The sequence below is a fragment of the Anoplopoma fimbria genome, chromosome 18 (genome assembly GCF_027596085.1).
Source record: "Anoplopoma fimbria isolate UVic2021 breed Golden Eagle Sablefish chromosome 18, Afim_UVic_2022, whole genome shotgun sequence".
NCBI lineage: Eukaryota > Metazoa > Chordata > Actinopteri > Perciformes > Anoplopomatidae > Anoplopoma > Anoplopoma fimbria.
The window spans coordinates 8797325-8811342 of record NC_072466.1 but is presented as its reverse complement, the minus strand read 5'-3'; the positions used below and the strand labels follow the sequence as shown (position 1 = coordinate 8811342).

General features: G+C 39.6%; 1 protein-coding gene across 1 annotated transcript; it reads right to left on the bottom strand.

Annotated features, from left to right (window-relative positions):
- Positions 1–2: 2 nt before the first annotated feature.
- LOC129106819 (acetyl-coenzyme A synthetase 2-like, mitochondrial) lies at positions 3–13038 on the bottom strand. Its single transcript, XM_054618055.1, has 14 exons — positions 12610–13038; positions 12283–12379; positions 11938–12137; positions 11248–11423; positions 10753–10905; positions 9910–10057; positions 9337–9474; positions 8465–8557; positions 2704–2816; positions 2025–2151; positions 1774–1901; positions 1118–1181; positions 891–1012; positions 3–810 (listed from the first exon to the last, which is right to left on the bottom strand). The coding sequence occupies exons 1-14, from the start codon at positions 12920–12922 to the stop codon at positions 634–636; spliced, it is 2049 nt and encodes a 682-aa protein (XP_054474030.1). The 5' UTR covers positions 12923–13038; the 3' UTR covers positions 3–633.
- Between the last annotated feature and the right edge of the window lie 980 nt (positions 13039–14018).

The following is a 14018-nucleotide window of genomic DNA, read 5'->3' as shown; positions in this document are numbered from 1 at the left end:
TGGACGTGCAGGAAGCTTCAGTGTGGGAGACGAGGACAGAAAAACACTCCCTAATTCCTCAGTTAGTAACACTCAAGTGCTCCTCAACAAGGTACTTTAAATCCAAGTTCCTGCAGTGGTGATGGACAACTATACTCATCCAGTTTGAATGTATTCATGCAACATTGAGTCAGAGCTCGACTAAAATGTTCTGGACCCAAAGACTTTGCCAAACAAAAGTTTTGATGGCTCTGTATTTACCAGAGAAAATTTTGACAACAAATCAGGAAAGATAAGGACACTTTTGACTTAGTAAATCTTTCTGTAAGGCACCTTTACATTTGTTTATTGTATTATGTTTACAATAATTACATTGGGGATAGTCGTTTTATATAAGTTGAATCACTTCTTAATGAAAACACAATATGCTCAGGTCTTTGTAACTTCTATCAAGTGCAGAGTCTGAACATCATTTTAAAGAGTTGTTTACGTGATTTCATAAAAATGTCATATGTACAATAAAAACAATGGGAATATTTGGCCTTTAAAGTATTCTTTTGATAAAATTGCACGTCTGGCTAAGTGAAACAGTGAGTTACATCCAAGCCTCACTTCCATATTCCTCTCTAAATGAGAATGTTTTCAGAAACGGCATCATCGTGGTTGTTGTTTACTGCAGAGCTCACGGTGACCTTCGATGATCTCTTGAACTACTGCGGGGTCATCCAGCGTGCTGAGGTCACCCACCCCGTTCAAATCACGCTCCACCACTTTCCGCAGCACCCGGCGCATTATCTTACCGGAGCGTGTCTTTGGCAGCCGCTGGACGAACTGTGAGAATGACATGATGTGACGTGACTAAGTACCAGTTAGTATTAAATGGGATTTTAAAGACGGCTAGACAGAATTACCTGGATGAAGTCTGGACAGGCATACTTGGCGATCTTTTTAGACACCATGTTGTTAAGCTGCTGACACAGGTCCGCCTCTCGAACCTCCACATCCTTCTTTAGCACCACAAAGGCATAAACCCCTGACAACAAAGAGAAGTCTTTACTATGATAGACATCCTTGTTTTTGTTTTTTAAATAATGCATTTTTTTGACTGAATGACACTGAGAAAAGATTTCTTTCTCACCTTGTCCTTTGATGTTATGTGAGTATCCTATGACAGCAGACTCAGCCACTGCAGAGCATTGATTCTGTTACAGAAATCAGTAAGGATCATCGGTACACTTTCTGGGAAGGCATTTTAACTGCTTAAAAACATACATGTCTCTTTGGAGAACTTTTAATCAAACTGAAATTACGTTTACCCTGCTCAATGATTTCCAACTGTTTCCTTATTCATTTTGAATATAATTGTATTCACATTTTTTTGCTTCCATATCCAATTATAGTCATTTTGAGAACTTTCGTTATTCTATTTTTCAGCCATGCCAAAAAACATGGTTTGAGGTAAGCCAATGTTGGTCAATAATTAAATATTTTGATAAATACTTTATAGATTGCCTAGGACTTGAATTCGGACATCCATGGCCCTCAACATTTTTTTCAACATTTCCCATAGAGCCATAAAACAATAAAATCTCCACTTGTTCAACATTTTGACCCAACAAATGTAGAACTATTGTTAGTTTGAGCTAAGGTGAGAAATCAATTCCCCCATAGCATACTAGTAAGATAAAGTTAGTATGAACTTCTCAACAAAACATTTCCATGTTATCATTATATGAATGTAGAAGCAATTCTCAAAGACATTTAAATAACATATTAGTTGTTGATCGACCTTACCACCACATCCTCTATCTCTGCTGTCCCAATCCTGTGACCGCTCACATTGATGACATCATCAAGGCGGCCAGTGATCTGGTAATACCCCTCCTTAGAACGATAGGCACCATCACCAGTAAAGAAGTAACCTATTGGCAAAAAGATAGAGAGCTGTAAAGACTGAGTTCTTGTCTTCACTTAAAAAACCAAAGGAATTAAGAAAACACTATAAAAATAGAGGGATTTTTTATCCTGAACACATCATGCTGTACCAGGATGAGGCTGACAGTAGGTCTCAATGAATCTCTGGTGGTTGTTATGAATGGTTCGGGCCATACCAGGCCAGGGCTGAGCTATACACAGAGCTCCAGACGTGTCGTTGGAAGTCAGCACTTTTCCCTGAAAAAAATATTAAGTACATAATGTTAACGCAAGAAACAAAGAAAGCTAAATAAATCATATATATGTATAACATTATTTTCCTAAAAAGTATCATTAAGTGCATGCAATTTCTGAGAATGGTCATTGATGTATCAACTAGACAAGACTGAAACAGAACCAACAGAATAAACCTCTGCCACACTGAACCCTGTGTAAACTGACTCTTAAAAGGAGTTTTTTTTGTTGAGCAAGAGGAAGAGAGATGAGCCGCCACTCCAACTGTCTGCACAATCTGTGCGTTTCAAAATCATCTGCAATAGCCACAAAGTATTGTGACAGATTTTATTGGGGAGTTTGGCACGCACAGACTGGGACTGATGGGTGGGAGCAGGATGGGTATCAAAAGTGACACAGCTGGTGATTATTCTATAATCCTAATCTGACCCTCCCGCCGGGCCATTCCCAGCCATCCAGCATTTTCAGGGATGAGACACACACACACACACACACACACACACACACACACACACACACACACACACACACACACACACACACACACACACCTACCTCAGTGTCCATGAGCACAGGCTTAATGCCAAAGAAAGGTCTCATAGCCATTCCTGGGACAATCTCTGCGTCTGGCTCTGATGGCCTTGGGGTGATGCAGATGCCACCTGTCTCTATGAACACAGAGCACAACAAGGCAGATTATAAAGCTGCTATTATTCTATATAAACAATGGGGGGGAGGGGAGGTTAAATAAAAGGGACAGTAGGAGAAGTTAAATGACAGAGTTAACTAACAATTTGTAAACCTATATGCCCTTGATACATTGAAAAATGTAGATAGTGGATTTATCAGCCATACTAAGTAAATTAATTTGGGACCTCGAGGGCCCATGGTAATCCGCCTGGTGGTGTTGGTGGCAACAGTGCTGGAAGCGGCAGAGGGGACCCGTTATTAAGTAGGACACAACAGATGATCCCACAATAGCATTAGCAACTGGCATCCTGTTCAAATCAACTGTAACCGTGAGACTAAAATCCCCCCAAAAAAGCATCAACGCTTTTCAGTTGAGCCTCTTCTAAAATGAACGAGGGCTGTCTTAAAAAATTATAAAATGGTAAAGGAATAATTCACCATTTGAGAATACGATCATTCAGACTCTTGCAGAAAGTTAGATAAGATCGATACCACTCTGTGTTCTTTCAGGACGAAACTACAGCCAACAGCAGGTTATGTTAGCTTAGCATAAAGACTGGAAACAGGGGGAAACTAAACTATGACTTTTTTAATTTCTGACTTTTTTCTTGACTATATTTTACATACTTTACATATTTTTTAAAATTTTCCACATACTATTAAATTACTTTTTTGACATACTATACTATGACTTCTTTCTACTTTTATGGCGTACTAAAGTATGACTTTTCTTTTTTTTTTTTACTATTTTCGACATACTATAAACATACTGTAACATACTATACTATGACTTTTTTTTTTACTTTCTTGGACAAACTATGTAGAACTTTTTTTAATCTATGACTTTTTTCGACATACTATATATGACTTTTTTTTCCTTTGCTACATACTATACTATGACTTTTAAATTTTTTTTTTCCGACATACTATACTATGACGTTTTTTTTACTTTTTTCGACATACTATACGATGACTTTTTTCGACAAACTATACTATGTTTTTTTTTTACTATTTTCGACATACTATAAACATACATATTTTTTTACTTTCTTTGACAAACTATGTAGAACTTTTTTTCGACATACTATACTGACTTTTTTCGACATACTATACTATGACTTTTTTCGACATATTGTTAAAAAAAAAAAAAAAAAAAAAAATCGACAACCTATACTATGTCTTTTTTTGACATACTATAGACTATGATTTTTCATGACTTGTATTAGCGTATCCCCGAGCCTTACGACGATGATGGGCCTATAGTTCACATCCCACACCAGTTGGCAGCTGCGAGAACATTTGCCAGGAGTGTAGGTGGATCGCTGTTCCTGGGTGACCATCGCAATACAGCAGGAAGAGAAGTAAAGGTGACAGTATTGATATACTGTCTGAAGAAAACAACCCAGCATAACGAGCAAGGGATAAAACAGAGCCCTCCTCCAACAAGTAGTGTGCCAAGCTACCACCTGAGTGAAGGCGTTAGACAACTGTGTCACTAACGAGGGCTCAACGTTGGAACGCAGACCATGGCATCCGTTTAGAGGACCAGGAATGTGTGGATTGAGAGGAACTCTTTGTCTGAAATTTCTAGCAATAATAATAATAGTGTTTCCCATTATTTTCACACAGGAAAACCATAAAGGGGACATTTACAACAAGACAACACACACCAATCGAGGTTCCCAATGCTCAGACGAACTTCCACAACATGACTCAGAATTGAAACTTGATGTATCACCAGCTTTTCTAGTTCTTCAATAAATGGTGTTGTGGTTTAAACAGTTACATGAATACTTCTGTTGATGCCCTGACACATTTTGTATACACTTGAAATAACAATAGAAGGGGAATGTAGAGCAAATGTAGTGCTACTGAGTTAGTCTCAGTAAATTCCACTGTCCTTTTCTATCTTTGTATGCAGTATTATATGTAAATATATGTACTTGCCTTCCTATGACTTGTATTAAAAGAGAGTGTGTTTTGGGAGAAGGGGACTGTTGTGCTAAGTGAGTCTGATAAACCTCAAACTTCATGAGACTTCACCATCCAGTCCCTTCCCAGACCAACACACTCTATAGGTATTAAAGGAGGACAAACCTTATCACATTTGTGTTGAATCATTTTATTTCTGAACTTCTACAGACAATTTCCACCACACTATAAAATTACACTACTTTTTTCGACATACTATACTATGACTTTTTTTAATTACTTTTTTTGACATACTATACTATGACCTTTTTCGACATATTATACTATGATTTTTTTTACTTTTTCGACATTTTATACTATGACTTTTTTTCAATTTTTTCGACATACTATACTATGGCTTTTTTCGACAGACTATACTATGACTTTTTTAAACTCTTTTTTCGACATACTATGACTTTTACTTTTTTCGACATACTATACTATGACTTTTTTCAACCTTCTATACAGAAGGAAGTGAGATGAAAAACATATTTTGTTTTATGTATGCATTTTTCCTATGCGACCCTCACTCATATGCTGGCTACCAAAATTACACCCAGTCATCCAAACTGTGAGAGACCCTGATAAAGATACTACAATAAATATATATTTTGTTCTACTTTACCACCGTGAGATGCTACAAAGCTTTTTTTACCTCCTGTCCTCTTGCATACTCTCACCTCTCTAGTCCTGTATGATCCAACACGGAGGCCGTATGCCAACAGTGGATTGAAATCTATTTTTCCCTCTAAACAGGCTACTTGCTCCTAGATCAACCAAATGGCATTAATGAATAATGCCACTTAGTCCTAATTGGAAACACTGGCCCAGGAAAATAACATCATATAATCCTTTTTACTGAAGTAGGGTATTTGGGTCATATCTGTGTCTGTAATTCTCAAACTCATGATGCTCTAATGTTTAATTATCGTCCATTAATTATAGATTTTTGCCATTTGTATGGTAATTATTGCAGCTTTGCTCCATTTGGTCATTACTTAATCTAATTTGGAGGGACTGAGGATAAAAACGCAGTGTCAATCAGGTTTTGTGTTCATCTGTTAAATGTATTATATTAGTGAAACCAGCTGATTTCAAACATGCTGTCATGATATACCATTATAAGCTACTCTAGTGAGTGAATAGTAGTTATTTTTCAGTGACTTCAGAGGTCAGCTATAGATGATGCGTCCCACCAAGGGCAATTACTGTAATTATACTGTCACTGTAATGTATTTTGCCGCAGTCAGTAACGTATGAGTATATTGTTACACTTTCACTCTGGCATCTTGTATTAAAATCATACAAGAGGGCAGAAAGTATCAATATAACTATACATTTACTTTATGAAAGCTTATTTTTTTACAAACAGTTATACTTTCTTTTTCACTATATTAAATATACTGTAACGGGTGGTGTGTGGACCCAAGTGCAGTACGACCAGGAGACAGAGTAATGTTCAGGAGCTTTATTCAAAGCGGAACAAACAGCAGGTAGACAGGCAGGAGATAACTCACGGGGAATATTCTACTCTAGAGAGCACTGATCCGTCAGCGGAGCAGGCAGACAAAAACCAAAAGGAGCAAAGGCTAATCTCGTGGTCGGGGACAGAAGGCTGAGTCAGTTAACCGGGGCAGAGGCAAGGCGGGGAAGTCCAAACAAGCGGGGTCGGCAACGGGAAGTCAGTCCGGGGAATAACGCTGGAAGGTCTGGCATAATGCGGAGAACGATCTGGCAGTGAGTGTGTGTGAGACTGGGGTATTTATACTGAGGTGAGCAGTGCAGCAGAGTGAGCAGGTGAGAGTGATTGTGCTGACAAGGTGGGCGTGGCAGACAGGTGCACTGCATGAGGCTGATTAGGTGAGTGAGGGAGAGTGTGTGAGAGAGAGAGAGGGGGCTGGGCTGTGAGCTGAGAGAAATAGTGCAGGAAGAGTGAACAGGTGTGACTGTGACATATACAGACAAATTGAACACCAAATTTAAAGTTGTCATGGTTTTGGAATTAGGTCAGGGTACAAACTGAACTATAGCGACTCATCTGATAGCTGGAAGTAGCACATACTATACTTATCTGAGTCTCTCCAGACGACCGTGATCGTTTTTTTTGTGACGTGGCTCTTTTGGCAGCTATGTTCATAACTTCTGCATTCTGCGGTCAAGATGTTATCAAACTTAAACTGGCTTCTGTTAACCTTTTGACAACCAAAACCAGGGATGAAAGTATTGGTGTTCAATTATGTTAATGGAGACTGAAATTATTAGTTTGAAAGTTTGAAGTTAAAAATCGAGTTCATGCCTCTGCTACCCAAATCAGATGTTCTACTCTGGGAAGAAAACATCTGGTCTGATGTGGGAACCCAGAGTGAATGGAAACCTTCCCACAGTTTATGCTTGTGTGTGTGTGTGTGTGTGTATGTGATAGTGTGTGCCGTGTATGTACACACCCACGTACTGTAACATTGTGTATGTATAGTAACACACGACTGCAGGCATGTTATGTAACACTGTTATTGTTAGAGAGATGGAGAAGGCTGTTCTTTCCCTTTAAGACCGGCTGACTGGCAGTTTTAGTGTCCGCAGACGTGGCTGTGTTCATGAAAGAGTTAATGAACTTAACTGTTCATTAACTGCCCTAAAATGCAATAATATACTGCAGTAAGGCTCACAGCACAAGACAAAACCAAGTTCAAAGTAAGCACAGTAAATTTAAAGACTATGGATTTTGGATCCATCATGGATTTTGGATCCATCCACCTCTTTTTACTGTATGTGTATTTAAACATAAATTAAAAAACCTGAGGGAAAACAAGTTTTTATGCCTGGCTGAGGTGAAATTAGACTAAGTGCAATAAAAACAGATTTAGCAAATAAATGATGACGTTTATGAAGCAAGTAACATGAAACGAACAGCTAGGTCATATTTCCATCAAGTTATTTCCATTGTTTTTCACAGTTTTGGCACTCTTTTGATTCAATTGCCTCTTCTTTAGCATTGGTACACTCAGCAACCTCCGGGTCTGAAAAGTGAAGCCAATGCGGATGTGCCTTACATTTACATAGTTTCAAGAGGCCATCAGGGGGGCTCTTGAAACTCTTCTGGTAGCAAAAAGATGTCAGATTGAATGGAGCTTTAGGGCATGGCTACCGTGTGATTGACAGGTTGTTACCAAGACATTGCTCAGTATTTTTGCGTTAGAACTTTCATGAACTGAGTTGATTGTTAACATTTTGGTCATCTAAAAATGTCTTACTCAAAGTTCAGTTGTTGTTCAGTGCAGTTTGCTCCACCCTTTCATTTCACTTCTGGTTGAAATGAGAAAAAAACCAAGATGGCAAAAGCAGTCCACAAACCAATGGATGATGTCATGATGACTACATCAACATGACTTCTTGTAAACAGTCTATGTTACGGAATAATGGTTTTTCCGACCTGAGATTTGTCACGCTCTGCTTATCATGATGAACAAACTCCTCATTATCCCTCAACTGTAGTGGATGGAAACAAGCATTCATTTGCATTTCTTTTGCAATTTTCTCGAATTTCTGTTAAAATTTGCACTGATTTCAGATGGAAACCTGGCTAAAGTGGTTTAAATGTGTCAGTGTTAACTAGCAATAGCCAATAAATTCCACACTTCTGTGTAGTCCCACCTACCTGTTTGCCACCAGGTATCCACCACAGGGCAGCGTCCATCCCCGACGACTCTGTGGTACCACTCCCACGCTTCAGTGTTGATGGGCTCTCCCACTGCAGACAGAGAAGGACAACTTCAATCAGAAAATGTGGACATATATTATTTTTGCTTACTTGTTTCAATGCATTTTCATTCTATACTTTGCACACAAGGTGTGGTGGAGGATTTATATTCTTTATGCTAAGCTTTGTGTTCATGATGTAAAGGAACAGGTGTGTGTTAGCATGTACTCTCCTGGCATGCTGTGCTTCGCTATGGCATTTTGACATAGCAACCAGGCTTGACTTTCAATATAACTTAAGTATGTCGCCCATGTGTGCACTTAATAGCAAAGGAGGGGAAAAGGAAACACAACAAACACTATCGACCCCCAGAGTGAAGCTTTGCATGCTTCTTTACATGGTGTGTGTACATACCAGCAGGTTGACTTGGATAAAACAACTCAATACATGCTAACTCATCAAAGTAAATAGGGAAATTGCATACTAAACAAACATGGTCACCACAAAGTAGGACTACAGCTGCGATAGTGAGCGTAAATTTGTCATCAGCCCTTGAACACAATACAATGGACTGTGAGTGATGCTGCACTGCAATACCTTTTTTTTTTTGCCTAATTGTAACATTTTGCTTGTCAATATCCATCATAATCTAACTATGTAAACCAAATGTACGAACAAAATAGTGAGAGCCCTATATGTCCACGTCACACTATATACTATCATCCATTGCATTTAAAAGCTGTGTCCATGCACAACTGGGGTAAGTATGGTAGGTCGAAGTATTCGAAGTATGCCCGTAATGGTATTTCTAAGTGTCGTGTTTGACATACCAGAGCCCAGAGTTTGGAGGGTAGAGCGGTCGTATTTGCGGACCCACTGGTCTCCGTACTTGAGCAGAAGGCGAATCGCTGTGGGAGCTCCATAAAACTGGTTTATCTTAAGTCTCTGCACCATCTCCCAGTACCTTCCTGTGAACAACATAACATGTTAAAATAAGCAACGTCAAAGGAGATATTCTACAATGTGTTGTAGGAAACTGAACATCTGAATCAGAAATTAGAGATCAGGGTAAAGCAGTAGCCTGAGAATTAAGACTAACTATAAATGGCGTTCTTGTTTCACCTTGACAATAACAAGGTGTGTGTGCTGACACACATGATGACTGTGCCCTGACTCCTGTGTATATAGAAGTGCTAATTTTAGTGTGGAAGGTATGGCCTAGTTAAACTTTAACTCTAAACAGTTATTAATAGACAAAGACACGGGAATGCAGAGCTCTTGGCAAAGGACAGGAATACTTAGAGGATGTCTGCCAACACTTTACAAATAAAATGTTACATAATAATCTTTAGCATCAGATATTTTTTGGTAATGTAGGTAGGTACATTTGCTGACGTTCATACCTGGGTTGGGGTAAATAGGAGTGCTCTCAAAAAGGACACTGGTTCCCCCGTTGGCCAGAGGCCCGTAGACACTGTAACTGTGTCCTGTTATCCAACCAATATCCGCCACACAGCCGAACACATCTCCGTCATGGTAGCTGAAGACATACTGGTGATGAGAGGGAAGATTGATGGGACGATTGGATAAAAAGAGAAGATATGGTATTTTATTTATTTTTATCCACTTAAAATTGAAGGAGTCTCTTTCTGTGCGTTTGTATTAGTACTGTATGTATGTCCTTAGTTTTTCTGGACAACTGTTCATCAGATCGACTATTGCTGAGGACCAGAAGATGTGCAATGTCAAGTGTGCGTTCTTGAGTTCTACAGACATGTTTATTATTAATTTTCTCGACAGACATTCATTAGATCGACTTGACACTCGTCATGTGTATCGCTCAGGACCAAAGGAAGCACAATGTCAAGTGTGAGGTTGTTTGAATGAGCAGTTGTTGAAAAAGCTGCAAGCTGCATTACCGGAGTCTAAGCAATTGCCCTGTTTCGAACAGCCACACACAGTCTTATATAATTAATTTAAGCTTCAAATGTAGTTATTAATATATATCTTGATAATCAAATAAAATGAAAACTTTACATAAATTAATCATGCTAAAACTAAAGCACCATTTTTGAAAATCTCCTCTGTAACCTGTTGCGATTAGGCTGAGATTTCCTCTGCAAATGGTCAGACACTGGATTGTGGATCACATTTTGAACATCCAAGATGAAGAGAAGAATATAATTCTCGCTTTACAAGATCATTTTTATGTGATTATGCAGATGCAGGTCGTGTTTGATCTTTACCCTGTGTGTGAGTGCAGCGTACAGCAGGTATCCAGCCTGAGTGTGGACGAGTCCTTTGGGCTTCCCAGTGCTGCCTGATGTATAAAGCAGGAACAAGACGTCCTCACTGTCCATGGCAGCTGGCTCACACACCAAATCCTCCTTCAGCATCTCCTGCATTACACAATTTTGTATATTTTGAAAGATGTTGCAACACAACCTCACTTTTTAAGATGCAGGAAGAGAACATTTCACAAGGCCTAAAGGGATTAAGAATAAAATTGAAACATTGATCTAATTGATCTAACTCCTCTGCACTTTCAATCAAAAATATTAGTTGATTCAGATCAGTTAGTCCATTGAATCCATTTTAACCGACAACAATTTTTTTTTTTTCATTTTTAAATATTATTTTAAAATCTTTATTTATGCACGGAAAAGTGACACAGAGCAGTTGCAGTCCTCTGCTATTTGCATTAATATCTTAATCAAGATCCGATTGGTCTGATCTCTCACCTGCTCCATGTCGACGTCCCTGGCTGTCATGGCGACCGGATTCTCTGTTCTCATGGCAACAAACACCTGCTGTACTCCCGGACAGCTCTGAACGGCCGCATCTACCGTCTTCTTCAGCTCGGTGACTTTACCTCCTCTGACGCCCTGGTTCACCGTGATGACGGTGCTGGACTGGGCTGAAAATGTGATGCACATGAAAATCAGACTGCTGACTGGAATAGTTATCATACTTATCAATTTATCAAACTCTGTATTTATGACGGATACAAATTCAACATTTTTGTGTTGGGTTATATCACCAAAAAAACAAAAACAAAGGTCTTACACATTATGTTCACCAGCTTATTAGCTTTGCTTGTCTGTTGCTTGGTGCTGGGCAATACGTTTTCAGTGGATTATTATGGCTTTTTTACAAAACATAGCTGATTTTAGATTCAAGGTTAACAGAAAGACTGAACAGAAACAGTTAATTTGCAGCCTTTAAGCTGAAAGACACTAAAATGCTCAATAGAGCTTAAGGGAACTACAGCTGTGTGTTTATCCTCTGAGGATTCCTCACTACAAGCAATCGCTCTCACATTACACAAGGTCTTTTAATCAATAATATAAAATATCAGTTCAGCTTTAAAATGTGTCCTTGAACTCTCATGCAGCCACTGAAGCATCTTGATATCAGTCAGACTGTCTCACCGTCTCGGATTCGCTCTGCAAGCGCTTCAGCACTGAACCCTGCAAACACCACGTTGTGTGCTGCACCAATACGGGCACAGGCCAACATGGACGCCACAGCCAGAGGGCAAGAAGGCATGTAGATGGTGACACAGTCCCCTCTCTTCACGCCACGACGTCTTAACAGGTTGCCAAGACGACATGTCATCTCCAACAACTGCCTGTAAAGAAACATCTATGAACTACACCACATGAGGAGAAAGGAGAAACACACACACACACACACACACACACACACACACACACACACACACACACACACACACACACACACACACATACACACATCAAATCCAACCTGCTGACCTGTAGGTGACCTTAACCTCTGACCCCGGTTCATCCCTCTCCCAGATCAGAGCCACCCTCTCTGGACAAGTGTGTACGTGGCGGTCCAGGCAGTTCACTGCATGTGCCAAAAACCAAATACACACAGAGAAAGAAGAATTCATATCAACTGACACATTAAAGTGTTGCGTTCAAGTCCTTCTTTGAATACACAGTATACACTGAGAGGGACTGGTTTGCACAATGATCTCTCTGTGTTACAATAAGCACCATGGGAACTACCTCTGAATATGACTTGATCTCAGCTTATTCTAATAAATCTATTTATTAATGTGAAGATAATCTCACCGGACACATTCAGCTGTCCTCCCTCAAACCACTTGATCTTCCCCCGGCTCAGGTCACAGTCCTGGACTGTGTGGAAGGGACGGATCCAGCTCAGTCTCTGGCGCGCCGCTGCGGCCCAGAAGCTCTCGCTGTTGGAGACCGAGAACTCCTGCAGCGTGGAGCGGTCCGACACGCCTTCAAAGCCCGCAGCCTCCGGCATAAACGCCGCTACGTTGCATCTCAATCGACCCAAAATATGGAAATACGATTTAAAGACCCGACGACGAAAAGAAGTGACGATGTACTTTGAAGTGGATCCGCAAGGCAGCCACATAATGACGGCGAAGTTATTCTATGCTATCCGAAATTCTGGGACTAAGAGTTTTTACGCACTTTTGTAAGTTACTTTGCAGTGGGAAACTCCAGAGAGGAAGGACTGGAGGAGTGATGCATTAAAGGGCGGTGCAAATGTCATGTGCCGACTGTTTTTCTTGGAAAGGATAGTAGGGTACAGCTGGTTCTCTTTTGGTTTCGGTTTCGGTTTCAAGGAGGATTGTTGATCATAGTTTTAAAGCCAGGCCCACTAGGTTTCCATCATTTAAAAGTGCGAATTCGTGAATATTGACTGCTGAACACAAGATTTGTTTCCCCAACTAGTTGTGATATCACAAAGTCATGCTCATAAGTACAAGTCGTGCACTTAGAGCACTGACAAAAGTTCCCTAGGCCAGTGGTTCTCAAATGGGGGTACGTGTACCCCTGGGGGTACGTGAAGGCACTCCAGGGGGTACGTGAGATTAAAAAAAAAAAGATATTTAAAATTAGCATCCATTCAAAAATCCTTTAAAAATTGTTATTTAATAAATATTCAATAAAATATAAGTATAAGTTCATAAACTGAATTTAATGCAACAATGCAATCGTCAGTGTTGACAGTTTAATAAATCAGACACTGATGGCAGAGCGCTTAGTATTACATCTTTTTTTCCAACCAAAAATGCTTTGCGCTGGTTAGGGGTACTTGGCTAAAAAAGTATTTCACAGGGGGTACATCACTGAAAAAAGGTTGAGAACCACTGCCCTAGGCAATAGCTGAATGTAAACACTGTTCTCAAAATCATCACATACATCATTCTGCACAGTGAAGCTCAAACATCCAAGTGACTTTAAATATCAGTAACTTTTAATTAGGCTACAGTTACATTTATACAGACAAACACAGATAAGGAATGTTAACTGTACTTAATCGTACAGTGTTAACTATGGGACAATATTTTCAGTATGTACATCACAAACGTTGCAACGGATAAAGGAATCAATGATTTAATCTTGTATCGTAGTCTTTTCACATGACTTCGTGTGCTTTTTAGTCACCAAACTGAAATCACAGGGAGGTCAGGGGTCACATTCATCACTAACCAATCTTGAGC

Bases quoted from the DNA above. Each gene is read 5' to 3' on its own strand.
- LOC129106819 (XM_054618055.1), bottom strand. From the start codon at position 12,922: ATGTGGCTGCCTTGCGGATCCACTTCAAAGTACATCGTCACTTCTTTT. The intron at 12,138-12,282 runs GTCAGCAGGTTG...GTTTCTTTACAG, and splicing joins GAGGTTAAGGTCACCTACAG to GCAGTTGTTGGAGATGACAT. The intron at 9,475-9,909 runs GTATGAACGTCA...TGTTGTTCACAG, and splicing joins TCCTATTTACCCCAACCCAG to GAAGGTACTGGGAGATGGTG.